This window comes from Microtus pennsylvanicus, chromosome 13 (genome assembly GCF_037038515.1).
Source record: "Microtus pennsylvanicus isolate mMicPen1 chromosome 13, mMicPen1.hap1, whole genome shotgun sequence".
In the NCBI taxonomy this organism is placed as follows: Eukaryota; Metazoa; Chordata; class Mammalia; order Rodentia; family Cricetidae; genus Microtus; species Microtus pennsylvanicus.
In genome coordinates, this window is record NC_134591.1 from 79,625,148 (window position 1) to 79,653,017 (window position 27,870).

The 27,870-nt window shown below is 48.4% G+C and overlaps 1 protein-coding gene across 1 annotated transcript in view; it reads left to right on the forward strand.

The window, feature by feature from the left end:
- Positions 1-4,803: 4,803 nt before the first annotated feature.
- Positions 4,804-27,870, forward strand: part of Dnajc11 (DnaJ heat shock protein family (Hsp40) member C11) — a 48,889-nt gene continuing 25,822 nt past the window's right edge. The window contains exons 1-3 of the mRNA XM_075946727.1: positions 4,804-4,911; positions 24,388-24,517; positions 26,644-26,717. Of these exons, the coding sequence (XP_075802842.1) occupies positions 4,840-4,911; positions 24,388-24,517; positions 26,644-26,717 (276 nt within the window). The 5' untranslated portion in view covers positions 4,804-4,839. The remainder of the gene's footprint in view (positions 4,912-24,387; positions 24,518-26,643; positions 26,718-27,870) is intronic.

Here is a 27,870-nt window from a genome sequence, read left to right on the forward strand (position 1 = left end):
GCACATTAGAAAGGGATCCACCTGCATCTCCCCGAAAAAGCTGACGGGCTGGGATAAATCAGTAGCTAGAGACCCGTGTAGTTAGAATTTTCTTGGGACTGCCAACCAGTTCCCAAAAATAGTTCCAGCTACAAATGGTACCCAAATGGCATCCAACGGGGAGCCTGAACCCACGCCGGAGATTAAGAGTCTCATGCTCAACCGACTGAGCTAGTTGAGTGTTCATGATTAGTAATAAGTTTACATGTCATGACTTGGGTACTGGTGGTCCAAGAAAGCCTGCGACAGACCAGGGCTGGTGAGGTGACTCAGTGGGTAAAGGCATCTGCCTCTGTGCCTAAGAACCCGAGATCAATCCTTGGGACCCATCTGATGGAAGGAGATTCCCTGAACGCAGCAAAATGTATGCTAATAGTGCAGGTGAGAACACTAAGCCCCGAGAACAGAGGCTCTGAAGCAGAGATTTGGGCGGGGGGGGGGGGAGGCGGGGTGCTTCGAGGGATGGCAAGGACAAAACCAGTCCATCTGGAAGTGTCTCGCACGTCCCTGCCTTGATTCCATGTCTCCACTGCCACCGAGGCTGCTACTGGGGTTAAGCTCTCAACCTGTGTGACTCAGGCTCTCTGTGTGGCTGGCAGAGACGGGTACAACTCTTCCTTCCGGGTGACCCCGCCACAATTATCACCGTGGCTAAAGATGTCGGCGACAAGTCACTGAATGCTCAGAGAGCAGATAACATGGAGAAAATTTAATTCTTGAGTGCCTGCAAATTCCCTCTTGTCTCCTGCAGCTAAGGCTTTCCCCTATCTGTCGGTTAACAGGTTATCAGCACTGCGCGGGATCGGAGGAATGGGCTGTGAACGGCAAGCAAGCACTAAATCCCAGCCCAGACTCGATGACAGAGGAATAATAAAAAGATTATAGGTAATTCCTCCTCCTGAGTTATAGACAGAGAAGAGGGATTTAGTCCAGTTAGAGAAAGGGCAGGGCAGGCAGCCGCTCGCCTCTCCTCTGGGAACTGTCACTAATGAAAGCTGGGAAGGACAAGAGAGCCTCCAGTGAGGGCCGCAGGTGAAATCCCAGGATGCCTGTGTGTCAGCCAGCTTCCTGCTACCGTGACAACCGAAGGCCTCAAGCATAGAGACAGGAAAGGTTATTTTGGCTCAGGGTTCTGGAAGTTTCCATCCATGACGAATTGACCTTGATATTGGAGGTGCCTGTCACATATCATAGCAGACACATGTGTGAGAGATAGCCCACTGACCTCCCAGCAGAGGAGACTACTGGGGTTCCTGTCTTAGGGTTTCTATGGCTGTGATGAAACACTGTGATCAAGTAAGTTGAGGGAGAAAGGGTTTGTTCGGCTTACACTTCCACATTGAAGTTCGTCACTGAAGGAAGCCAGAACAGGAACGCCAGCAGAGCAGGAACCTGGAGGCAGGAGCTGATGCAGAGGCCAGGGAGGGATGCTGTTTACTGGCTTGCTCCCCATGGCTTGTTCAGCCTGCTTTCTTATAGAACCCAGGACCACCTGCCCAGCAATGGCACCTCCCACGATGGGCTGGTCCTTCCTCCAAACATCACTCATTAAGAAAATGACCTACAGCTATCTTCTGGAGGCATCTTCTCTATTGAGGTCCCATCCTTTCAGATGACTCTAGCTTGTGTCAAATTGACATGAGTGGTCATCGCAGTCCAGTGATTCCTTTTGAGGGCACATCAACAAAATCCTGTGCCTGTCCACCGGCTCTGTCTCTGAACATTCCCAGTGATCCCAATAACAACACGGTGGGAACGAGCCTCTAACACCTGCGCTCTCGGGGACATGTGATCCCAACGACAACACAGTGGGAACGAGCCTCTAACACCTGCGCTCTCCGGGACACTTGCAATCCAAACTATAGTACGCTGCTGAATTTGAATTTCAGATAAACAGTTATTCAGAATATGCCTCATGTGATATCAATACTTGAGAGGCACCACACTCTGTGTGTGTGTGTGTGTGTGTGTGTCCCCGTACATGCCTTCAAACATGGAGATCAGAGGACAACTTACAGGAGTCTGTTCTCTTCAGCTCGTGGGTTCTGGGGAATCAAACTCAGATCGTCAGACTTGGCAGCAAGCCCCTCCACTCAGTGAGCCATATTGCTGAGCGTCTACATAAAGAGGCTCGATGAGAGCCAGAATATTTTAGGATCAGTAACATAGGAATATGTGACACCAGAGATGAGTGTCCTTAGCTTCACTATTTGACATAAGGGCCCAGGTATGGTGGTCACAAGGGAATCCCAGCACGAGTCAAGTTAAGGTGGGAGAATCAGCAGTTCAGGGTCATCCTCTGCTACAGAACAAATTCAAGTCCAGCCTGGTTCATGAGACCCTGTCTCAAAACCTAGAAAACAAAGGTAAAAACAAATAATAAAATGAAAGCACTTAACAGGAGTTGCACTGTGTGTGTTCTATAGACGCACTCATAATGGCCTTTGTGCACGGATAAAACAGACACGTGTATCCACAATTACAAAAACAAGGTGCTGGTGGGATTGCTCAGTGGTTAGGAGTCCTGGCTGCCCTGGAAGAGGAACCACGTGACGGCTCACCACCCTCTATAACTCCGGTTCCGGAGGTTCGGACACCATCTTCTGCCATGCTGAGGCACCAAACACACAGGTGGTACATACAGTCACATACAGAAAAACAAAACAAACAAAAACCTCAAACACATGAAATAACCCTTTAAAACTGCATCACGCGTGTGCTTATTCTTACAGAAATCTATTACCCAAGTATACCGGATTTTGCTTGCTCCAGAATTACAGGTTGCTTTAGAAAGTACAAGGTCCTGAGTGACGGTGGCTTTCTGGCAGTTTCTCTGGCTCCAGTTGTGTGTTTTCTAGCTTATAGATTTGTACAGCCCTTGGTTTCCAGTATTTTGCCCATGCAACAACAGGGCTTTTGGCGAGGAGAAAGGACCACAGCCAGCCCTGGAGATAAACACATTCCCTTGGCCTGTGGCATATGGAAGTTGACTCTCCGTCTGTCACAGCCATTTTCCAAGGGACCACAACAGAAAACACTGTGGGCCGGAGAGAGGACAGGCCCAGAGCAGCCTTGAGTCATTGTTGATTTTTGTCTGAGTGGTGCTAAAAACCAGGTCACTCTCAATCACAGAAACACAGTCCTGGGCGTAGTGAAACATATGCTGTTCCATTTCTGTAACTCCTAGAAGCTGTGTTTCCCCGAGCAGGGGAGGGAGGCAAAGGCTTCCTCTGCAGCCCACTGAACATCTTCAAACGCAAGGAAATGGGAAACATCTCAACATTGTAGTTTTTCCCCCCAGCCTCTCTATGGAATTCTCAAAGACCAGAAAAAATGTCAGCAGGTAGTTTTGCCCTAATCACAGCTCTGCAAAGGAAGAAAAAGAAAAGAGAAGAAAAAAAGAAAGAAAGAAAGAAAGAAAGAAAAAGCCTATAAAAACCACAGGAAGAACTGATAGATTGTGGCTGTGGAAGTCTACCAAGCTTTTTTTCTTTCTTTCTTTAAGCTATTAATTTACAGCTGGGCGGACAGCCTACTGCAGGCTGCCTCAGCACACCTAGATGTCTCCAGGCAAAAGAGCCTTAGAGGAGTGGACAACTTGGAAGGGACATTACCCAAGCCCAGATGGCGCACATCTGGCCAAAAATTAGGAAGGAAGAAACCAACCTCTCATATCTACAGGCAGGTGCTGGAGCTTCCCAGAAAACCCCCTTATGAAGGGCAAGGGTGGCTGTGAGAGGAACAACAAAGACCCCGAGAAAAGACAGGCCACGTGAGCCAACAGGTGGAAGAGTCTAAGGCGCTGCCCACCACTTGATAACATCATCTCAGACACATTTAAATTATTTAGATTATTGTAACCAAGTCGTTCTTAATAACGCACCAAACAGCAGGCACCGGGTTGAAACCACTTAGACGCCACTGCTAAAGTATACGGGGGAAATTTACAGCAGAGTGGTTCTGAGGTAGGAACCACAGGTGTGTGCGCACACCAGACGCAGTTAAGAACCAAATGGATATTGCCTCCTCATTTACGCAGCAGAAAAAAATGGCCAGGTGCTCCTAAATTTAGGGCAACACATTAAAAAAAACCAAAAAACAAAAAAACCCAAAAACCTAAGCTAAGGAGGTGACCCGTTCTCTGAACAGGAAGGAAGGCTCCCGTAGACTAAGAATGGTGTAGACAATCACTTCGGAGGTTTCTTGAGCATTAAGTATGAAAGTGCGTCCACAAGCAGCTCCCTATGGGGGTGGGCCCGGTGAGACGAAAGCCTGGGCTCTAGGTGGCCTTGCAACAAACACCAAACCAGGGGAGAAACTCGAGGCAGCCCTGGTTCAGGGCCACCCAGAACCGGGGGAGGCTGCGACGGGGGAGTTAAGAATGTGGCTTTCACAGTCTCCCTTGACAGTCCAGGGAAAGGCTCAGTGCCACCCGGGTAGGCACCCAACACACACACACACACACACACACACACACACACACACACACACACACACACACTTGCACTGGTTCAGATGGACATGCAATATCAGTGCCACCCCACTACACACACACACACACACACGTGCAAAGGCTCAAACACGCAAGCCCGCCCTACTATCCCCGCGCGCCGCCTGTTAGCTTCTGGCCTCGGTCGCACGGTGGCGTACTGCGCAGGCGCGTTCCCGCGGGCTGCCATGCGGCCTCCGAGCCGCCAGGGGCCGCTGTGGGTAGAGCGGGAGCTTTACGGGGAGCGCCGCGCAGCGCCGGACCCTCTTGAGTGCGGCCTCGCCGGTTTGGCGGGGTGAAAGGTTGCGAAGATGGCGACGGCCTTGAGCGAGGAGGAGCTGGACAATGAAGACTATTACTCACTGCTGAACGTGCGCAGGGAGGTGAGGCCCACGGCGCGGCGTTGGCGGGGCTGACGCCCGGCCCGATGGGTCTGGAGGGTCGGACGGGTGGCTCTGGCCCCGCAGCCGTCCTGGGGAGGCAGCGGCCCGGTGCGGAGGCCGCGTGACCCCGCCGCCGTGTGCGCCCGCCAGCCGTCGGGCTGCTCGGAGCGCCGCGACCCTCTCGCCCTGGCGCGGGTCCAGCATTTAACCAGCTCTCCCCAACCCGTGCGTGGCGTGCAACGTGTCCCGGCCGAGCCCGAGCCCACGCACTTGCCGGAGGGAGGACGAGTGTCCCGGAGCAGCCGCTGCCTTGGGGTTCCCTTGTCCCCATGACCCAGGCCCGTGCTCACTCTACACACACCTGCCCTAGACGGGGGGATTAGTGTCAGCGGCCTGAGCCAGCAGGCGGGCAAACTGAGTCCCGGGACACCAAGGTCAAGGCCACCTGGGAGCCTCCCTGGAACTCAGCCGGACCCCTAACTCTCTGGTGCCACCGAAGTTGGATCTAGCCTCAGACGCTAGCGTTCCGTGCCCTCCATCGACCCCTTGAGCCGCCGCCCAGAAATTAGACAGCAGGACTTCCCCAGCCTCGGCTCAAGGGGCCGAGGATGAGCAAGAAGTGCTAGGCCTGAGATGCAACGGCGTCCTGAGTGGGGCTTCAACATCCAGGTCAAGTGTGTTCACGCTGTCTCCTCGAGAATAAAAAGTAACCCGAGAGGCCCGCACTGTCTGCCACATGTACTTTTCTCGCAGGTTCCCATTTGCTTTGCTAGTCGGCAGTTGAGTTCTGTCAGGAAGGTTTCCGGAAAAGCTTCCAAGGTCAGGGTGCGTTAGTGGTTAGTTGGGTCCATCTCTGCCGGACAATCCTATCCTTCAAATTTCCTGGTAATGATCAAGTGTAACCGAACTGGACTGTCCTCAGCAAAGCTAGTTTGCTTGCTAATAACCAGCGTCTGTTAAAGTGCTTGTTTTGAGCACAGCCACCTGCTGAAAGAACTCTAAATGCTCAGGGCGGTGGTAGCACAGAGGCAGGTGGATCTTTGTGAGTTCGAGGCCAGCCTGGTCTACGTTGAGAGTTCTAGGACAGGTACCAAAGCTTCGCAGAGAAACCGTGTCTCGAAATACAAAAAAAAAAAACAACAAAACTCTAAATTGTCATAGCTGCCCTCATAATAATCCATTATTTTATTTATTTATTATTTTTTTCTAGATAGGGTTTCTCTGTGTAACCCTGGCTTTCCTGAAACTCGATTTATAATTATTTAAAATCGAAGGAACTGTCAAGTATAATTCATCCCTGGACATTAGAACTCCAGAACCTAGCTCTTGAACTGTGCTGCTGCCTCAGTTTACCAGCCCACATACTACAAAGCCTTTTGTTCTAATATTATGCTCTTGGCTACCCGGAGTATGCATTTCTCAGTTGTACCAACCACTGTTTCCCACAGAAACACAGGGACTTTCTGGGTCCTGGATTTATAGCTGAACTGCCCTCAGACTTTAAACAAATTGTTTCTTTAACACTTTGCAATTAAATGAAACTAACTTTTACCCTGGCTTGTTATTGTTACATTTTGTTTTTTTTGAGGCAGGCTCACCCTGAGTAGAGCAGGCTGGCCTTGAACTCAGAGAGATCCACCTGCCTTTGCCTCCCAGGTGCTAGGATTAAAGGCAAGAGCCACAGTGTATACTATACCCTGGTTCTTGAGGAAGCAAAATGGTAAGAGAATCCAGTTTTTTCAGGACCCGGTTTTGTTTCAAACCCTCACACTCCTAACTAGACAGAGTTGTTAGTGGTTGAGCCACCGTTTATCTGCATGCCAGAACTTCTGAACCTAGGGAGCCTTCGGTGTTCAGAAGGACATTTAACCCCTAGGATTTTAGGGCCTTTCATTGCTACTGAACTGGGATACAAGCCAAAGAAATACCTCTTTTAAAGGACTTCTTACTTTTGCCAGTGAGTGCAGGCACTCCCTTCGTTTATAGCCATAGATGGAGTCCTCCTCATCAAACAACACATTCAGTGTTGAGAGCCGTCATTTCTGCATGCTGAACTTTGTGGCTCAGGGTTCTACTAGAATGGAGGCTTTAGAGGTGATGACATTAGTGTTTACTAGAAGGTTTTTGTTTGTTTTTTCAGACCTGAGCTGGAGAACAAAACAGAAGGAATCTTGAGTTGTGTATGTGTGCATATGTGTTAGGATCGTGTCTAAGCTTAGCTTTATATGCTGTCAGCTCTGACTTTAGTAGAGTGTGCCATAGGAGGGCACTCCAGCTAGAATGCTCAGCATCTAGCTAGCAAGTTCAGTCGTCTCCCTAGAAGTCACAGGTGGGAGCAACGCTGCAGAACCTGGGCTTTCCGTTTACAGCTTAGAAGCACTGAGCTGGACTGGATCTCAGTCGGTAGCGTTTGTCTAACTGGCGTGAAACCACATTCTCCACCAGGTGCTGCAGTCACTGCACAAACTGGGCGTGGTGGCACTTGGGAAGCAGAAGCAGGAAGTTTGGCGCTCAAGGCCATCCTCAGCTACACAGAGACCAGCCTGAGCTACTTGAGACCATGTCCCAAAAAGAGTGAAGTAAAAATTAGATGAATAAGAGAATTAAAGAACTGAAGTAATAAGGAAATGCCGAAAATTCCCTAAGAATCTCCTTTCTCGGGGTTTCTGCGGCAGAAGGTCGCTGGCTAGCCAGGACCACCAGCTCCTGCTATAAACCAAGCCCATGACCCGAGCGAGGGAGGCCCTATCTTCGCTGTTGCAGGGCTTCTGGTGGTAGAGTGGTGACCCCCAGTAGTCGAGCCCATCGACGCCAGGCCGGCTCTGTGGTCTCTTGTGTTAGATGCACGATCAGGACTAAAATTGAACCCATCTGATTTCTGGGATGGTTTTTCCAAACTGGAGAATGGATTTCTTGACAGCAAATTAGCATTAAATTGATTGATCCTTAAGCTTTTTGTGGAATTTCTCTTTTAGATTTGTATAGGTGTCACGCTTGAGTACATGTATGTTCAGCACATGCATTGTTGTAGGCAGTTGTGAGCCATTGTGAGGTGCTGGAAACTGAACCCTGGTCCTGCAAGAACAGCAAGTGCGCTTAACCATTGAGCCATTTCTGGGTTGACTCTTGAATTTCTCCACATGCACGGTAGTGACTGGGCAAAGGTTTGGCATTGGGCGTGTAGGGTCAGACCTGGCTGTCCACAACCAGAATTCTTTCTGTCACCCATTCTGCCTATCCCTAACCTGCAAGTGCTTAGCAGTGGAGATGACAGCGCTGTCCTTGATAGCCTCTGAAGCCCCAGGACCTGGGAAGTGTGGCCTTCTGAGTGGCTGCCTTGTGTTCCGGTGCCCTTTCTGTTGGGAGTGCTGTTACCCTGTCCAGCCTTCCTGCCCATTGTCTTTTTCTTCTAATTGCGTGTGCTGTTATTGTATGGAGCACAGTGTGAGGTCTGAGGACAACTTCTGGGTGCCAGTTCTGCCTTTTCATCGTGGGAGAACTCAGGTCATGAGACTCGGCCTCAAGCTCCTTCACCTGCCAAGTGGTCCTGCATACCACTCCTGTTTGCTTTGACACAAGGATGCAGCTGACAGCTGGGGATGGTGGCTCCAGCACGCCAGGGCAGAAACAGGCCAGCCTGTCCTACATAGGGCAGTCTCCAATAAAGTAACTAACCAATGATAAGAACAAGTGCTAAGCACTTGCTGTGAGCTAGGGTGACATGTGCCGTACACATCGCCATGTGGGCAGGATGTGTGTGAAGTGCTGAGCATAAATGGATATCCAGTTAGTATTTACTAGCTTTTGAAGACATCCACACGGCATGGTGAAGGACGCCTGTAATCTCAGCATTTGGAGGGTAGGTCAGGAGTTCATGGTCCCTGTTGTCTCTATAGTGAGTTTGAGGCTACCCGGAGCCACATGAGACCTTGTTTCGAAAGACCAAAAACTAAATGTGTGTATAAATGGCCTTAGTGTGCCTCATGCTAAGTTGCTTATCTGTTGTACCACTGAACGTCAGTGCTGGGGACGTGGCTCAGTGGTAGAGGAAGTGCCTTGTGTACGCAGGGACTGGACTCTGTCTCCAGCCCCGCAGGAGGAGAGATCGTGCCAGAATGTATACCAGGCATTAGGTTATGAGTGCCCAAGCTTTCTGCCTGTTCCAAATGCTGAGTGGATGAGTGGGTTTTGGTTTTTGGGGTTTTGTTTTTTGTTTTTTTTTTTTTTTTTTTTTGAGACAGAGTTTCTCTGTAACTTTGGAGTCTGTCCTGGAACTAACTCTTGTAGACCAGGCTGGCCTCGAACTCACAAAGATCCGCCTGCCTCTCGAGTGCTGTGATTAAAAGCATGAGCTGGAGTAGATTGTTTTTAAAAGGCACTGCTGTCCTGAACGGTGTTTCCTGCAGAGCTGTCTGGGTGGGTGGCTCTGCTGGAGTTGATTCTGAGCACAAAACCTACCACAGAGGGTAAACTAGAGACTGGAGTCTAAGATACAATAGCGGGGCACCCAAAGATGCTCTGAAGAGATGGGCAAGATGAGAAAGTGAGAAGCATGGGGTGGCCAGGGTGACTAGGAGAGGCTGGCTGTGGAGTGGGGAGAGAGCCATGAAGGATGCTTGGCCGGGTTCAATGTTATCTTGGTGTCATTAGCCAACACTACAAAGTTAAGTTTACTTCGTTAATGAACCATAAGCTAGTTAATACCTTCCTGTTTTGAGCATTTTGGTAATAGATTCTTAACGTTTTTGTGCTCTGGTTTTGTATCATGCAGCTGAACAGTTTCCTTTTCTCTCAAAGATTTCAATTGAAAGTATTTGTGCTGTAAATCTAATAAAATGATAGGAGAGTCCATGGACCTGGGAGCAGCGCTCCTGCGCAGCTGTGGAGTTTGCTGATTCCTTCTGGAGGTGTCTATTTTGGTTTCTCTTGCTCCATGTATTCCTCTCTTGTTCTGATAAGGATTTAGAACAACTAGGGGACTAATAAGTTGTACGCGTTTTAATGAGGACCAGGCACACGGTTATCTCTGAAAGAGACAGCTGCTGCGAATGTCGCTGCTGCCTTGCTCTTGTAAGGACACACGTTGATTCCTCTCTGGGTAGCCACCTCGAGGCTTTGGAACTGTGGGAACTTCTGCATGTCAGGAATGCAGTGTGCAGGAAGCAGAGAATCCGCCCAGAAGAAAATGCCAAGCTAAAGAGATGGACTGCCAGGAGCGTGCCTGGTTGGGCAGGGTGGAGCTGAGTGAACAGAGCAGATAAGTTCTAAGGGGGAGATAGGATCTGAACCGTCAACTTTGCTGGAACCCAGAAGTTCCATGGAGAGCTGATCTCAGAAACCATGCATGTCTTGGTCGTTTGTACCAGTGTCTCAAGGCACCAGAGGAACGTGGAAGTGTGACCAGGAGGAATAGTGAAAACTAAGTTGTGTCACAGTAGAGAGGGGTTTCCTGTGTCCTGAATGGCCTCTCTCTAAGGCAGTTTCTGCCCTTGGTCCATTTGTTCTGAGCAGAGGTCTGTGCTGAGGACAGGATTCCCCTGTGTCCTAGGAGCTTTAAAGGTCACTGTGTCCTGGCTTTAGAAACATTTTCCAGTTCTGGGCACGGAACACAGTGTGTCTCTACCACTGAACTACCCTAACCCTTGTCCCTTGTTCAGTTTTTAGATAGGTCTTAGCAAGCTGCCCAACTGTGCTTAAACTTTTGATCCTCTTGCCTCAACTTCCAGAATAGCTAGGACCTCAGGATTGTGCTACTAGGCCCTGAGAATCTGTCTGTCTTTCTTTCTTCCTTCTTTTTCTTTTTTCTTTTCTTTTCTTTCTTTCTTTTTTTTTTTTTTTTTTTTTAGAATTTTGTTGTTACTGATTATCTAGTTCTGTTTTTAAGAGTTTGTGGTACCATCTTGAGTGTATTGTGTCTCAGTTCTGGGGGTTTCCTCTAACTCTGTTAAGTAGGACCCAAAGTCACACAGTTGTTTGTCACTTGTGTGTTTGGTTGATCTGTTTAGCTGCCTTGATTATTTCTCCTTCATGGTCTGAATGTGTCTCCCTAGCCCATATGTTTCCTGCTGGGGGAGGCAGACTCCGCAGGGATGTGAGATGTGGTTATGTCCACTAGACCCCTGGCCTTGGCGATGGAACTCGACACAGAGTAGGATGTCTGGTGGAACAGCCCAGCACCTTGCATGTTGAGTTCCTCTGTGCACTTGTTCTCAGAGTGGCCCCAGATTGCAGCTGAACCTCAAAGGCTATGCCTGAAAGCCAGCTTTAATGAAGACAGTCTCCTCCATGGGGTCCTGTGTGATGTGAGGCAACCTTAGCTGGGGAGGCGACTCGCCCTGTGTAAACCTGTTTCTTCATCCTTCAGCCTACAAAGCAGAGAGGCGTAGTGCGTATCTGATACTTCTGTAGTGGGTGTATATCTCTTTCCACAAGCCAGTCGCCTGCCTTGTAGAGGATTGGGTGTGGTGTCACGGCACAGAACCCCAGCACTGGAGAGGAGGAGGCTGGAGGATCAGGAGTCAAGGTCAGCCTGGGCAGTACGGAGAGGTGCCTAGAAGTGGTATAGTACCCCTGTGGTCCCAACACTTGTGTCAGACTGAAGATTGCTGTGAGGCCAGCTGACGTGTGTGTGTGTGTGTGTGTGTGTGTGTGTGTAGTAAGACTTTGTCAAAAATAGAAAAGAAGGAAGAGATTGTCTCAAAAAAAAAAAAAAGAGCATACCTTTAATCCCAAGTATGTCCTTCCAGGACAGTCAGGGCTACACAGAGAGATCCTGTCTTGAAAAAACAAAACAATAAAAAAATGGTGTATGTGTGCTGTAATTAACAGTTTAAATAATGTGGATGAGTCCCTGGCAGTTCCCTCTCTGTATATTTCCTTGCATTTTCTTGAACGGAATTTGATTGGCATCAAACCATACAAATTATTAAATTCTAGCTGGCTTCCTGGTTAGGAATCCAGAACCAGCTTCCTTCTGCATCAGAGACAAGTCATTTGGTGGTGCGTTTATTTATCTTTGTGATTCTGGGGCTAGCGTAAGGCCCATGTAGACCAGGCAAGGGTCCCATCGCTGAGCTATATTCAGCCCTCTTTTTATACTTTGATAAACTTTGAGCAGGGTCTCATTGAGTTGCCTAAGCAGACCTTGAACTTGGCAATCCTCCTTCTTCAGCCTCTGAGTACCTGGTATTATACACCTGAACCACCAGGCCGTGTTCATCTGATCTTTATCATCCTAAAACCAACCCAGGTGATGTAGGAGAGGGCCTGTCAGTGAGAACCGTGAGATGTAGGAGAGGGCCTGTCAGTGAGAACCGTGAGATGTAGGAGAGGGCCTGTCAGTGAGAACCCAGGTGATGTAGGAGAGGGCCTGTCAGTGAGAACCCAGGTGATGTAGGAGAGGGCCTGTCAGTGAGAACCATGAGATGTAGGAGAGGGCCTGTCAGTGAGAACCCAGGTGATGTAGGAGAGGGCCTGTCAGTGAGAACCCAGGTGATGTAGGAGAGGGCCTGTCAGTGAGAACCATGAGATGCAGGAGAGGGCCTGTCAGTGAGAACCGTGAGATGTAGGAGAGGGCCTGTCAGTGAGAACCCAGGTGATGTAGGAGAGGGCCTGTCAGTGAGAACCATGAGATGCAGGAGAGGGCCTGTCAGTGAGAACCCAGGAGATGCAGGAGAGGGCCTGTCAGTGAGAACCCAGGTGATGTAGGAGAGGGCCTGTCAGTGAGAACCATGAGATGCAGGAGAGGGCCTGTCAGTGAGAACCCAGGTGATGTAGGAGAGGGCCTGTCAGTGAGAACCGTGAGATGTAGGAGAGGGCCTGTCAGTGAGAACCCAGGTGATGTAGGAGAGGGCCTGTCAGTGAGAACCCAGGTGATGTAGGAGAGGGCCTGTCAGTGAGAACCCAGGTGATGTAGGAGAGGGCCTGTCAGTGAGAACCCAGGTGATGTAGGAGAGGGCCTGTCAGTGAGAACCATGAGATGCAGGAGAGGGCCTGTCAGTGAGACCATGTTGACTGGAGATGTGTGCAATGCTGTGATGCCTGTGACCACTCCCGCTCTCACTGTCCTCAGATGCTCCTTCCTGGGACCATCCTCAGCTTCTCTTTTGTTTGTTTTTTAAGACAGACGTTTTCTGTGTAATAGTCCTGGCTGCAGTCCTGGAACTCACTGAAATCCTCTTGTCTCTGCTTCCCAAGTGCTAGAATTATAGATGTGTGCCCAGCGTCCTCAACTCCTTGAGACTGTTTGAGTCTCCACAAGCCTGCCCCCCTTCTCTGCCTTCTGGACGTTGTGCCCAGGTGAAAGTTATGTCCACTCCCCCCCGCCAGGCCTGAGCTGCCTTCCGGTTACTCCATAACCTGCACATTCCAGCCCTCACTAGAGTTGTTCTGAGGCCTCTGTGTTAAGCTTTGAGTAATTTAATTTGCATACCTTCTATTTGGTTCAATCTTGAGGTCAACTGACCAGAGTTCTTCCAGTTTCTAGATCATCCCCTCCCCCATAAACTCAACCCTGAATTCCTCTCACTGTTCTCTCAGATCTCTGACTTTGGCTTTGTCTATTTTCACAGGTTATGTCAGGTTAATATTAACAGACAGTATGGGGTACATTGCAGAACCCAAGCCAAGCTCAGGCTCTGTGTAAGCAGAGACTCTTCTTTCTGTTTTCCTGCCACCCAGACCCAAATAATCATACAGAAACTATATTAATTACAACACTGTTTGGCTAATGGCTCAGGCGTATTCCTATCCAGCTCTTACATCTTACATTAACCCATTTATTCATCTGTGTATTGTCATGAGGCCGTGGCTTACCACTGCAGACTCTGACTCCTTCAGCAGCTACATGGTGTCTCTGCTAACAAATGACATCCAAGGTTTGGCAAGAATTTACATATAAAGCCTGAGAAAGCTTTTTAAAAAGGATTCTAGACAGACAAGAACAGAGTCAAGTATGGCTTCTTGGTAGCAGCATTTTCTCAGGTGGGCTCTGTTTGCTAGAGGCAGGCAGAAACACATCTTTAAGAGAGGCTTCCTGACTCAGCGTTAGTGCCAAAGCCTCACAGCTCTTTTAAGAGGCCCTGCCACCAAACTCTTAAATGGTGTTTTTGAGTGGCAGTAGCGTGCTTCTTGGTGGTGGCAGGAACCTTGAAACAGTAAACATGGCTCCAGTCTGTACCTCAACCTTTAAGCTAGAATTTCAGCCAAGGAATGAGTCGGAACCAGCCGCTAAAGCTGCAGCTTTAATCCTAGCCATGCCATTTACAGATTAAAGACTCATGGTTACCTTTAATTCCAGCATTTATTTAGGAGGCCGAGGCAGGCAGATCTGTGTGAATTCAAGGCCAGCCTGGTCTAAAGAACAAATTCCAGGGCAACCAGGGCTGTTCTATAGAGAAACTTTGTCTTAGAAAACCAAAACAAGGGGGCTGGAGAGATAGCTCAGTGGTTAAGAGCACTGGCTGCTCTTCCAGAGGTCCTGAGTTCTATTCCCAGCAACCACATGGTGGCTCACAACCATCTGTAATGAGATCTGGCGCCCTCTTCTGGTGTGCGGGCATACATGGAGGCAGAATGTTGTATACATAATAAATAAATCTTTAAAAAAAAAGAAAACCAAAACAAACTAAAAATAATTTGTGTTTGAGAGACCGAGAGAGATAATCCCACATCATAATGTCTATGTGGAAGAGGTCGGGACAACTTAGGGTAAGGTGCATTTCTCTCCGAGTTGTTGGGCTTAGCAGCAAGTACCCCACTTACTGAGCCTCTAGGATTTTTTAATATTTATTTATTTATTTATTTATTTATTTATTTATTTATTTATTTATTTATTTATTATGTATACAATATTCTGTTTGTGTGTCTGCCTGCAGGCCAGAAGAGGGCACCAGACCCAGACCCCATTACAGATGGTTGTGAGCCACCATGTGGTTGCTGGGAATTGAACTCAGGACCTTTGGAAGAGCAGGCAATGCTCTTAACCTCTGAGCCATCTCTCCAGCCCTGGCCTCTAGAATTTTTAAAGCCTTTTATAAACCATGTCTTATGTGACATTTTACCCCTTTCACTTCAAGGAGATCTGGTGACTGCATCTGTCTGTCACCACTGTGCACCCTGCACACCATAGGAAACCTTCCAGAAGACATCATTAGCCACCTTAGCTTATCAGAGTAAGCGCTGATGTTTGTGATGATGCAGTTCCACCGTGCATCTCTCCAGCACATCCCTGTTGTTGAACGTTCTTAACAAATGTTTGCTGAAGGAACGAGCAGATGGATGGATGTCCAGATGAGCTGCCTGCCCGCCCCCTCCTCCTCGTACCACTGTGCACCGTCCCGTCTTGCTTCCTCTGTCCTGTTTTTCTGGTGGTTCGCCTCAGCCTCTCAAGGACTTGATGCAACTTTAAGTCTCTTGTGACCCATTTAGATCTTTTCCTTGCCTTCTGACCACCCTAACTTCTGTGCCACTGACATTAGCATTTCTGCCCTATGTCTAGTTAAGTCCATATGTGTGGGCGTCTTTATTTATTTCATATACTTTTTTATGTGTGGGGTTGGATCCTCCTAGAATTGGAGTCACAAGTGGCTGTGAGTGCTGGGACCTGCCCCCGGGTCCTCTGCAAGAGCAGTGCAGGCAAGCTTTTAACTGCTGAACCATCTCTGCAGCCCTTGTCCATGGGTCTTAAGAGTGACAGCACAGCTAGTTTGTTGTCTCTTGAGGGTAGGGACCATTGCGCTTCTTTTGTCCTGGGTGGTATCTAGAGCCTAGCTGACATCAATCATCCCCAGCAATGTACATCTACTGACCTCCTGCTTGGAATTTTGTTTTGCCTGTGTATGAGGGTGTGTTGTTGGTGTTGGTTGTTGACCCCGGAGCTTGCTGACTCAGGTGTCCTGTCTCTCCTGAGTACTAGGCTTTCAAACAGACTGCCACACCCACCTGTGCCTTCTATGGTGTGAGGATCTAGCTCTATTCTGGTCTCGCTCCCACTTGTGCAGCAAGTGCTGCATCTGCCCGGCCATCTCTGCAGCCCCCAGTACCCCATTCTGGAGTGAGGCACGAGTTGCAGGTTCAGCCTCTCAGTCTTCATAATGCTTCGACCCCTTAGTATATAGTTCATGTTGTGATGACCCCAACCGTAAAATGCTGCGTCATAGCTGTAATTTTGGCACTGTTATGAATCATAATGTAAATATCTGATATGTAATCCCTGAGGAGGGGTCTAGACCCACAGGTTGAGAACCGCTGCTCTGAAGGAACTGGCTGCCAGAAGGAATTTCTTCATCTTTGTTTTGGTAAATCCGTGCTTTCACTTCTGAAGCTTGTCTAGAGTCAGAGGGAAAGGGCAGGCTCACACCCAGAGATGCTCTGGCTCCGAAGCTGTGAGGCCTGGGCATCCTGCTGCAGGCTGTGGAGGCACCTAGAGGAGGAGACGCAGCTCTCCGCTGCAGGTTTGGCCTTTCCGTCTGGCAGGTATTGATTGTCTCCTCACGGGTTCTTTATTGCCGTGAGAAAGGTTGCCTGTTTGTCATCTTCCGCACCAGACCAGTAATGATGTCTGTAAAGGAAAACAAGTTTCTCGTGGTGTGGGGCTTTGCACGCTGTTTCTCTTGTCGGCCATGCACAGCTGCATTCTGCAGTGTGTAGAAGCTAGTCCCTTGCCGTCCATCTTCTGCTTGACAGGCTCCTTCACAGACTCCAGGCAGCAGGTCCGCGCCATCCGACTGCTTAGGATGGTTCCCTCTGCCCGGTTAGAATATGGAACCTCACCAAGGCGGATCCTAGTGCCTGGTTACCCAGGCTGGTGGAAGGAAGAAGGAAAGGAAGAGAAAGCTGCCTTGAGCAGGCACGTGGTCTCAGCATGGTGGGGAGGGAGCAGGCTGTAGAGTAGGGTGTCTTACGGCGAGGGGGGGGGGGGTGTTAAGCTCCTGTCTGGAATTGTTCATTAGCTCCCAGATCAGCTTCCTCCTTTAGGGCCATTTTTCCAATGTGTAGGCCTCTACTAGCTGTGCGTGTTTGTTTGTTTCTGTTTTCCCAGTCAGACTCTCGTGGAACATACAGGTGGGGAGCGGGGAAGTGGGGAAGTGTTCATTTGTGGGGATTACGTAAACTCTGCCGATTTAGTGGGGATACCGGCTTCAGAGAGGACAGCACTGTTCTTAAGTGTCGTATGGTTGAAGAGTGACTGGCCATGCTGAGCACGCTCTGTTCAGTCTTGGCAGGTTTGAATCAAGAGCATAAGTATGGCCATTGTAAGTACCTTGCTCCAAAGGTTATTGGCTCTGTCTGGTGCCGCGTCCTGCATCTGGAGATGACAACTACCAGGTCCCACCCAGCCTCGCTTATTCGTGTCCGTGTTTGGAGGGAACGTGAGGACTAAGAAAGAGACAAGAAAAAACTGATAGAGTCGGAAGGGCATCCAGTAAGTCCTGAGATTCCCTTGCATTTATTTCTCGTGTTCTTTATATGCCCAGTCCAAAGGTGGGGAGGAAGGTAAGAAGGCAAGGAACTTCTTTACCGTGATAGAAGGAGCAAAGCAATCACCTTCTTAGTACCTAAAGCACCACGTAGCCACAGCTGAGCTCACACCGCCTGTCATAGAACCTTGAAGGAGCAACAGTAGGTCTGAACTCTGACCTTTAGTCAAGGTGGAACTGATCCCTGTCTGTGGGCTCCCACAGTCTGGCACACGTGGTATAGGACTACACTTCCTGATGCCTGTTTGGTGTGTACAAGACCATGTCATTAATACTAGGCTGTCATGAGTAGTAACGACATATATCACATTGAGCCTCAGATATTCAAGTATCTCAAAAAAAATATTAAACAATAAAGATGGAAAACCATTTCAGTGCTGCTGGGATGGCCTAGTGAGAAAGACTCTTGTTGTTGAGCCTGACAGCCTGCATTTGATTTCCCCACTTCCACATTGTGGGAGCAGAGAATGAACTCCAGACAGTGGCTCTTGGCCTGTAGATGTGCTCCATGCGTGTGAATCTGCATGCATGGACTCAGAAGGGAGAAGCCTTTGAGGTTTGAGGCCAGCCTGGACTATACAGTGTGACCCTTTGTGTTGATAGGGCATGTGCTCCATCTGTAGTAGCTTGTGTTGGTGGCTGATGTTCTCTGTCCCTTACCGTGGTCTCTTTCATTTTGTGTTACTTATTCCTTTCTCAGGCTATTCCTTGTTCATCAGTGGAAATGCAATGGGTTTTGTGTATCCTGTTACTGTACTAAACTGTGTTCTAGTTGTAACAGGTCATGTGTCTCTGTTTAAATTGGGGGATATTCCATATGTAGGGACATGTCATCGCAAGCCAGCCGTTTCCTTTCTGAGTGTCTGTATTCTGACATCTTGCTCTAGCCAGCACTTTCAGTCGTTTGACTGGAAGACATCCATGCCTTGTTCCAGATCTTAGAGGTGTGCTGTGTGGAGCAGTCACACCGAATCAGACCGAATTAAAGACGCCCATTTTTAATGCAGTGCTCCCGGGTGGCCCTGGGAAACATGGAGAGGGCAAGAGAGAGAGAAAGGGAGACCACAGGAAACCTGGAGACCACATGTTTATTCTCTGGGGGGCAGTTTAAGTAGCCTGTGGGAGTGGTCTTCCCTGGGGAGGAGTCGCCATTTGGTGGGTTTTCTCAGAGGTGGAGTTTGTACTGAGGCAACTCCCAGGGAAGGGTGCTTATGCCAGGAGCTGGGGTGAAGCCCCCAGGCAAACAATCCAGACTTTTGTATAAAGGGGTGTTAGGGAGCTGAGGTGATGCTTCCGACCAAACATTCTAGACTTTGGATAAAGGGGTGCCGATGAGTTGAGGTGAAGCCCCTCAATCAAACTGTGTGTGTTTGGTGTGTGTGTGTCTGTGTGTTCATGCTTGCATCCCTCTCACAGGCTCAGGTGGAGGTCAGGGTAACCGTCCAGAGCTGATTCTCTTCGACCTGCAGTGGCTGCAGACATCAGGCGCTGTGTCAGGCTTGTACAGCAGGTGCCTTCACCACGGAGCCACCTTTCAGCTCTGCCCTTTCTCCTTTAGTGTCTTTGTGCTCGGAGCTGATGAGCGCTGCTGCCAACCCAGGATACGGGGAATACCACCTTACAGAGTCTTTAAGTGTGCTTTCCTCTTCAATTTTTAAAAAATGTTGAGAAGAAAATGTATGAAAGAGTTGACCTGTAATTTCAGGGCCCTTCTTTGTTGTATGAGTTTTGTTCATTTGTTTGAGGGAGTCTGTTTGGTCTTTTCACTTTGTAGCTCAGGTTGGCCTAAAACTCACTATATAACCCAGGCTGTCTCAGAATTTATGGCAGGCCTCCTACCTAGCTGTTAAGGGACCTTGATTTCTAGGAGGTGGGGGCACACCTTTAATCCCAGCACTTAGGAGGCTGAGGCAGGAAGGTCTCTGTGAGTTTGAAGCAGCCAGGGTTACACAAAGAAACATTGTTTTGAAAAACCAAATTGGGGGGGAGACGTAAGTGGACACTGCTCATTCGGTTTCTGGCTGCCGAGACACAAATAATCACACAAAAATTTTATTAATTACAACACTGTTTGGCCTATTAGCTCAGGCTTCTTATTAACTAGCTCTTATAGCTTAAAATAACCCGTTTCTATTATTCACCATGAGGCTGCGGCTTACCGGGTAAGGTTCTGGCAACCATCTCCTTCAGCACTGTGTGGCATCTCTCTGACTCTGCCTACTCTCTCTATACATCTCTTCCAGCCTGCTATAGGCCGAAGCAGCTTCTTTATTAACAAGTGGTAATAAAACATATTCATGACATACAATGGGGAATCCCACATCAAGCAGGGACGACTTTGATTTCAGGGTCCATCTCCTTTCTAGTTGTTGCAGTTGTCTGTTTATGATTTCATTTTTTAAAAGCTTTTTCTTTAGTTCTTGTGTTAGTCTATTTTCTGCTGCCATAGCAAAATACTTGCGGTTGCGGACTTTATAAAGAACGAAAGGTTGCGCTTGACGTTTGAGAAGATGCAGAGGCATAACAGCCGCTTACACTTGTTTCTGGTAAAGCCGTAATGTCGAAGGGCATTGAAACATGTGGAGCCTGTGAGGGCGACGACAGGGAGCTAGAGCAGCTGGCCAGTCTCTTAGCATCAGCTGTGGGGACCGAGCTTCCAGCACATGAGCCTTTGGAGACATGCTTCCAGCATAAGTGGTAGAGCTGGGTACTGACCGGACACATTTTGTAGTCAATGCTGCTACTTTTGGTGCTGGGGCCCACGCCCAGAACTGTGTGTGCTGACATGTTCTGCCCTGCCGAGCTGCGGCCCAGACCTGGCTTATTGTCAGTCTGTATAATTCTAGCTTGGTAGAATTTGTTAAGTCTACCAGGCTATCCTTGAACTTCTGCCAAGGCTGGCTTCTTTGGCTAGTTAGTAGTTAAGGCGGTACAGTGAGTGTGCACATGTGTGATGGACCCGTGTGCACTCCCAGAGGCTACGCGAGGGTCACATAAATGCTGGGATCTGAACCTGGTGAGCCACCTGTCCCGCCTTACTTCCTGGCTTTATTGCGGTGGTTTGTGGTTACAAACTTCCCCACAGCTCTGCCTTGGTTTCATTCTATAGGTTTTGGCACGCTGTGCTTTATCTTCTGTGTTTTAAGTATTTAACCTGCTCGCACTTTCTTCTTTGGTCCCTGATGGCTGAGCAGTGTGTTGTTTAATAGCCGCAGATTTGGGGGATTCTGGTCTCCTTCTGTCATAGACTTCTTTCTTTGTTGTTGTTTTTTTGCTTGGTTGGTTGATTTGTTTTGTTTGGTTTTTTGAGACAGGGTTTCTCTGTGTAGCCCTGACTGTTCAGGAACTTACTCTGTAGAGCAGACTGTCTTCAAACTCAGAGATTTTCCTGCCTCTGCCTCCCAGATGCTGGGATTAAAGGTGTGCTCCACCACTGCCCAGCCTGTAATAGGCTTCTAATTTCATGCTGTCTGGTAGGAATGATTCTTTGTGTCGTGTTTATCTTTTAAAATCTGTTGAAGGCCTGAACAGATGGCTCAGCAATTAAGAGCGCTTGCCGCTCTTGCAGAGGCCCCACGTTTAGTTCCTAGCACCCATGTTGACAGCTCACAACCACCCATAGCTCCAGCTTCGAGGGAGCTGCATCTCTTCTGGCTGCTGTGGGCACTGTGCACACGCACACAAGAACAGAAGTCTTCCTCTTCTTCCTCTTCCTCTTCTTCTTCCTCTTCCTCTTCTTTTTAGCTTTAGAGCCTAGGAATAGAAATCTTATTAAAAGTTCTATTGAGATTTAATTTGTGACCTAACATTCTCTTCAGATGACTGGGCAATAAAACTTTCGGATTTTAAGCTTGGGACATCTGGATTTTATTGTAGAAGTTTTAAGATAAATGTATAGTTTAGGTGTCCTTCTTAATGAGATCTCATTACCTTCTACAATGGTGTCAGGAGCTAAATAGTAGTGAGAAAGGTTATCATTTATGAAATATCGAACCAGTGACCTTAGCTATTCAGTTGTGATGAAAGGCCTAATCTAACCTTTATTGAATGTGAGATTTATTAAAAATGAAACTTCTCATTTCCATTACTTAATCGATAGTACTCTAAGTCGTTTGTTAATATGATTAAAGGTGGCGTTGCAGACTAGATTCCTGCTCCCCAGACATTTGACTTAACTTTAGTAACCAGGAAGTGTCTTTTAACCTAGAGTCACGTAAATCCATTTCATCCTGTACTGGTAACTTTTATAAGGCATGAGAAAGAGCAATGAAAGTTTTCAGGAAGAAGGCCAAACAGAGTTCCTCACACCCACACTCCCAGTACTGAGGGACCTAAAATAAGACAATGCGGATGAGGGTCATGTTGAGGCCCGCTTGAGCTACATGCTAAGACCTGACTTTGAAGAAAACAGAGCTGGTAAGACGGCTCAGCAGACAGGCAATGGCACCTGCCACACAGCCTGACAGCCTGAGTTTGATCCCTAGAACCCACATAAAGGTGAAAGGAGAGAACAGACTCCACATACTCACCCTCTGACCCCTACATGCTCACACACACCATATATAGAAACACTGTACATGTTAATACTTTTTTATTTTCCCAAATAAATATAGGGCTGGAGTGATGGCTCAGTAGTTGGAGTGCTTGCTTCTTTTTCAGAGAAGCAGAATTCAGTTCCTAACAGCCATGTCGGTGACTTGCAGCCATCTTTAACTCCAGCTCCAGATCTGATGCTCTTTTCTGGCCTCCGTGGCCACCCTTACACACATGTACACACACATACACATAAATAATCTTTAAGAAATAAAAAAATCTCAGAAAGAAACTAATGTGTAGCTACGACTTAGGAAAGAACAGCTCCTTTTGAATCACAGCATCAAGCTATCAGAAAGATGTGTGTTTTATCTTCTGTTATCTACTATCGTAATTCAAATGCCAGGGTTTCCTTCAGATAATGTGTTAATGCAGCAAGAAATGTGTTGCGTGATTAGCAGCAGCTGGGAAAGAGCCCCAGGCAGGGAGAAGCAAGAGAAGGCTCAGTGATGGGACCTGAGATCTAATCTAAGCACAGTTGGCGGGTGAGGTGCAGGTCCACTTTGGCAGTGGATGCCTGTTACCCACACCAAGCAGTGCTGCTCCGACCATCCCAGTGCTGACGGGGAGGGGGAGGTCTGGAAATGGAGCTGAGATTCCTGTCGGATGGTATGCACTGCCAGGCTTGCCTGTGAGCGAACTGATATGTGTCTCACCATAGCTGAAGGACAACCTTGTCCCCAGGTTTCATGGGGAGGAAATGGGTTCTGAAGAGCCACTCTTAAAAGTTTTGGCTGAGTCAGGCACCATGTGAGCCCTTGTGGGGTGTCTCAGTGCATTGTCACACAAACCCTGAGACAGAAAGCTGCTGATAGGAGCTCCCTTGCCCAGAATCACGGACCTGGGAAGGGGCATAACCTGGGTCCAGGCCTTTGAACTCCTTCCTACGCCTGCCTTCTCAGCCACTGAAATGGTCACCATAGAGCCTCCCAGTAAATAAGAGAAAACCTGCCAGAGATGGAGGGGAGGCAGTGGGCTAAGACCTACTGAACAGCATCATTCCCAAGGCTACCCCAGAGAGAAGGTAGAGGAAGAGATTGGAGACAGAAGGGCAGAAATCTTCCTAGTTCTCAGAGGCAGCTGGGTGCTCCGTCTTGAGAGCCTGCCCTCTTCTGGTGGAGCAGCTTCTGATTAGAGTAACAGTGGCACAGCCAAGTCTCTGTCCCCAGACAGCAGGGGTTTGTGGCTAGTCTAACAGACAAGCTCCAGACTCCAATCTTGGTGCTGCTTTTCTGAGTAACTGCTTTATCGGCCTTTGGGGAGGTCAGCCCTGTGCCCACTGCACACCTTCCCAGCCCCTGCCTGGTGGGGCTGGTGGGAAACGGGTAAAGTCATGCCTGAGATTATTGCTAAGCACAGGTCAGCTTCACATCTTTGTGAGTGGGGAGAAAAAAGAAAAAGGAAGAAGCTTAGTCCTGGAAGGGAAAAGTTGTTGATGGCTCATCTAGTGTCATGTGGTTTTCTATCATTACCTACCCCTGAGCTGTCCATCCCTATGACCGCTTCTTGAAGACCTACATCCCAGTACATGATGCTAGGGCATGGTCATCCTTGGTGACCCATTTCCACCTAGATGCTGACCTCTTGGGCCCCTCTTGCATATTGTCAGTGATCACACAGGATGGTTCCCTTGTCAAGATGGGGGGGATGCTCCTTCGGCTTCACTTGTGATAGACCACAATGGTCTTGAGTGCTGATTCTAGGTCTTCCCAGAGAGAGACCAACAACTGGCAAAACTAGACAGTGTTCCCAGGGCTACGGAGGACTCCTAAGGGATTCTTGGTGGCTGCTAGCCAAAGAGAAGGTGTTTATGCTGGCCTCATTCCTGCAGCCCACGCCTGTGTCCCCAGAAGTCTGTCAGGAAGCACCTTCTGTGTACAGCATTCCCTGTGTAACCCCCTGGTTGCTCCAACCTAATGGAACGTTTTCCGTGCTCACAGTTAGAGGCCACATTTAGGAGTGTGTTGCTTTTATAGCCTTGTCTTTGGCTCTTGAGAATTAGTATATTAATCTCTGACATCACTGACGTCCCCTGTGCCTGTAGCATGTGACTGTGCTCCCTCCCTGTGCTCTCTGGTGTGGGAGGACTTAGCTGACTTGGGTTTGGGGGCAAGTAGGGGTCTGGTGTTTCAGCACAGCGAGCCAGGGTGGAAACAGCCGCTCTCATTTCCCTTGGGTAGCAGTGGGCACAGCAAACACAGTTGCTATTGATGTACATAATTGATCACTTTATTAACTGTGGAAACGAAGCCTTATTGGGGAAATAAAGCATAACTTGATTATGTCCTGTGCAGAGGGCAGGTGTGGTGGAATGTGGCTGACAGGTCCCGTTCCACGGCTGATTCTGATAATGATAGTGTTTCAGTACCATTGATGTCCTCTAATTAAATTTCTCTTTCTTTAGGCCTCTTCTGAAGAGCTGAAGGCTGCCTACCGGAGGCTGTGTATGCTCTACCATCCGGACAAGCACAGGGACCCGGAGCTCAAATCACAGGCAGAACGGCTGTTTAACCTTGTTCACCAGGCCTATGAAGGTCGGTGGAGAACTTGGCTTCGTGCACACAGACGTTCGATTTTTAAGTGACTTGATTTGTGGAAGGCAGAGCTGGAGTCCTTAGAGGTGTATAAAAGAGGTGCTTGGTCAGGTGCTTCCTACTGACGGAGCCCGTTGAAAGAGTCGTATTTTGCTTTGGAAATCAATATGTGTCCAGGAAGAAGAAAATGAGAGTCCAGATGAAGAGACGGGTCAGGTCTGAACAGAGGCTGCGGCTCCAGCTGGTCCCCGATGTCTGCCGTGGGCGAGGCTGCTACTTGTAGAGTTGCTTTTTTTGACCCTTTTTTGTGAGAAACTACAGGCCTTTTTTTAACCTGAGTAGTTTTATTGGTTTTGTGGCAGTCGGTGAAAGAAAGGGCTTACAAAAGCTGGTGTGTAGAGCGTGGTGGGGAAGTAGAGCCTAGTCATTCAGGATCTGAAATTTATGGCTTTACCTATAAATGAAGAAAACTTGGGATATGTTTGTCTCTGGGAAGGTAGAAGGCTCTGCAACGAGTGATTGGTGGCTTCCTAGTGCCGGTGAGCTTTACGCTACCTAGTTGGGCATTTTAAAGTGATTAGAATGATTTAAAAATAAAAGCAAAAAAAGAAAGAAAGAAAGTTAAGTCACTCTTAGGATTTATAGATTAGGAAAAATCAGTTACTCATTCCAGACCCTGTGATGTGCCTCTGTGTGAGGCAGCAAGACCTCGCGGCAAGCAGGATAGCATGTTTTACCTCACAGCTTTTACCAAGAAATTAGATTCTGATGGCCAGTGGCGCATGTTAGACAGGGTTCTGCGGTGTCAGCAGAGTTGGTGGTGACCAAGCCCATTGTATTCTGACCTGTGAAGGGCTGTAGCGATTCTGCTGTTGCCGGAGGTGTGCATCACAGCGGAAGCTGCCTCCCTGTGGAAGGAAGCACTGCAGCCGCAGGCAAAGCCCTGGACCTCCTAGTAAACCAGCTCTGCTCAACAAGTTTGGCTCCGTGTTTTCCAGTGGTCAGCTCTTCTTCCTTCTCTGTTAGATTTGCATATGGATAGACTCATTTGCATTGCTTTTTAATTAGGCCTAAAAATATATGGGAACCTCAGAGGAGCCTCAGTGCAAAGATGAACCTCAGAGGAGGCGCAGTGCACAGATCCCCACCAGAATCTGGAGTAGCTCCGGGATAGCTGTCATCCTTGCTCACATTGGGGCCCGGAGTAATTTTCTCCCTTGTTGAGGAATCTTCTCACTAGGTGCTGTGGCCACCAGTATTGTGAATGATATTCATGTATCTCAATTTTCAAAGCTGGATGTTGGAGCTCACACCTATGATCCCAGGACTTGGGGGGTAGAGGCAGAATTGGGATGTTGACTATGTACTGAGTTTGAGCCTGGGCTACATGAAACCCTAGTTTAAAAAAAAAAAATTTACAAATAAAGAGAAGTACACCAAGACCAGCTGTTGCGGTTGGTTAGTGGTAAATCAGCTGTCAGCACAGTGTCCTGTGGAGCGCACTGTGGAACAGAGCGTTAGAGAAGGCTGCTCTTATGGGGCACGATGCTCCTGCGTCCCAGCACTCAGCAGGTGGGAACAGTAGAGCCAAAGTGTATGGACATCCCCAGCTACATAATAAGCGCAAGGCCAGCCTTGTGTACAAGAAACGTCTCAAGAAAACTAAAACCTGAAACCAAACAAAAAACACCGTCCTTCCAAACTGCCAGAGCGGGCTGGACCCTGTGGAAGCCCAGCTTTTCCCATCTGTAGCTTTTAAACCCCCTCCATTGAAAGGAGAAAGCGTCAGGAAGGATGCAGCAGAAAAAGGATACTCCTAAGGGCTAGAAAGATGGCTCAGCGGTTAAGAATACTAACTGCTCTTCCTAAGGACCCAGGTTCAAGTCTCAGCACCCACATGGCAGCTCACAAACTGGAACTCCAAGATCTGACACCTACACACAGACATACATGCAGGCAAAAGCCCAATGCGCATGAAATAAAAATAAATATTTTTTTTTTATAAAGGGAAGGAAGACTAGCAAGGAAAGGAAGGCGGAGGCTTACCTCTTGTACACTGGGTTTTCAGGACTGAAGGGGATATTTTCTGTGTGAAATGCTTGATTTTTTTTTTCTTTTTATTGCAGTGCTTAGCGATCCCCAAACAAGGGCCATCTATGACATATATGGGAAGAGAGGCCTGGAGATGGAAGGATGGGAGGTAAGAGACATTGAGCCTGAGGAGCTAGAAGCACAAGGAAGCGCAGCACCACAGCTGTCCCCTAGGGGCCTGTGAGAGCACCTTCCGCTCTACCCCTGCCTGATAGCAGAAGTGTGGCAAGCCATTCACTTCTTTGTGTTTCCGTGTTACCTGAAGAATAAAGTTCTATAGAAAAGTGAGCATGAAAATTAATTGTATTGTAAGACCCCAAACTGCTACAGAGTGTGTAGGTGTTCTTACCCAGAGACTGATGTGTGAGTGCCCATGGGATCCTGTCAGACGTTAGTGGCCAGGCGAATGGTGCCAGTTTCCTGTTGACCTCATGCTCTGTCTGTCCCTTCTGACCCCAACATGAAGCCTGTCTAGGGCTTGAGGTATGGGAAGAAAGCAGGACTGACTGGCTGCCCTGGGGGCTTATGGGTCACCATCCACCTGTAGCCATGCCCTGATGGGCGCGGCATGGTGAACTGTCTGGGGGTTTGTGTGAATATCCAACAGTTGTCTGAAGCGCCAGAATAGCAACACTGGACCTGAGTCCCTTCATGAGGTAGCTGCCAGCTCTGAGGAAGCCCTGCCCTTTGAACTAGGCTGTGTTCACACTTTGTCCCGTCCCCCTCCACTCCATACTGTCATCGGGCCATTGTCTGCAGCAGGCTCTATGTGTCCTGCCTGTCTCCCATAGGTGTTTGTTTTAGGCTTCTAGCTTCCTGGAAATCTCAGTAGTTCATTGCAATTTGTACCTTTTACCCAGATGGAAAACAGTCGTCTAGACTCTTCTCAGACTCTGTGTGCCCCCAGCACTTGGGAGGCAGAGTCAGGCAAGTCGCTGTGAGTTTGAGGCCAGCCTGGTCTACACAATAAGATCCAGGACAGCTAGGACTAGAGAGAGAGACCTTGTTTCAGAATATTTAAAAAAGTTGACTTAGGATCCTAGACTTTTTCAGACCCAACAATGCCTAGGGACTGTAGCTGTGGACATTCTCCCTGGAGGTGAACTGCCTACCCCCACCTGACCCATCCTTCCCTGTAGTTGGACTTTTTCTGTCCTGCCAGCCAGCTCCCAAATGATCACACAGAGACTTTTTATTAACTATGAAAGATCGGCCAATATCTCAGGCTTGTTTCTAACTAGCTCTTGTTTTGTTTTATTCTT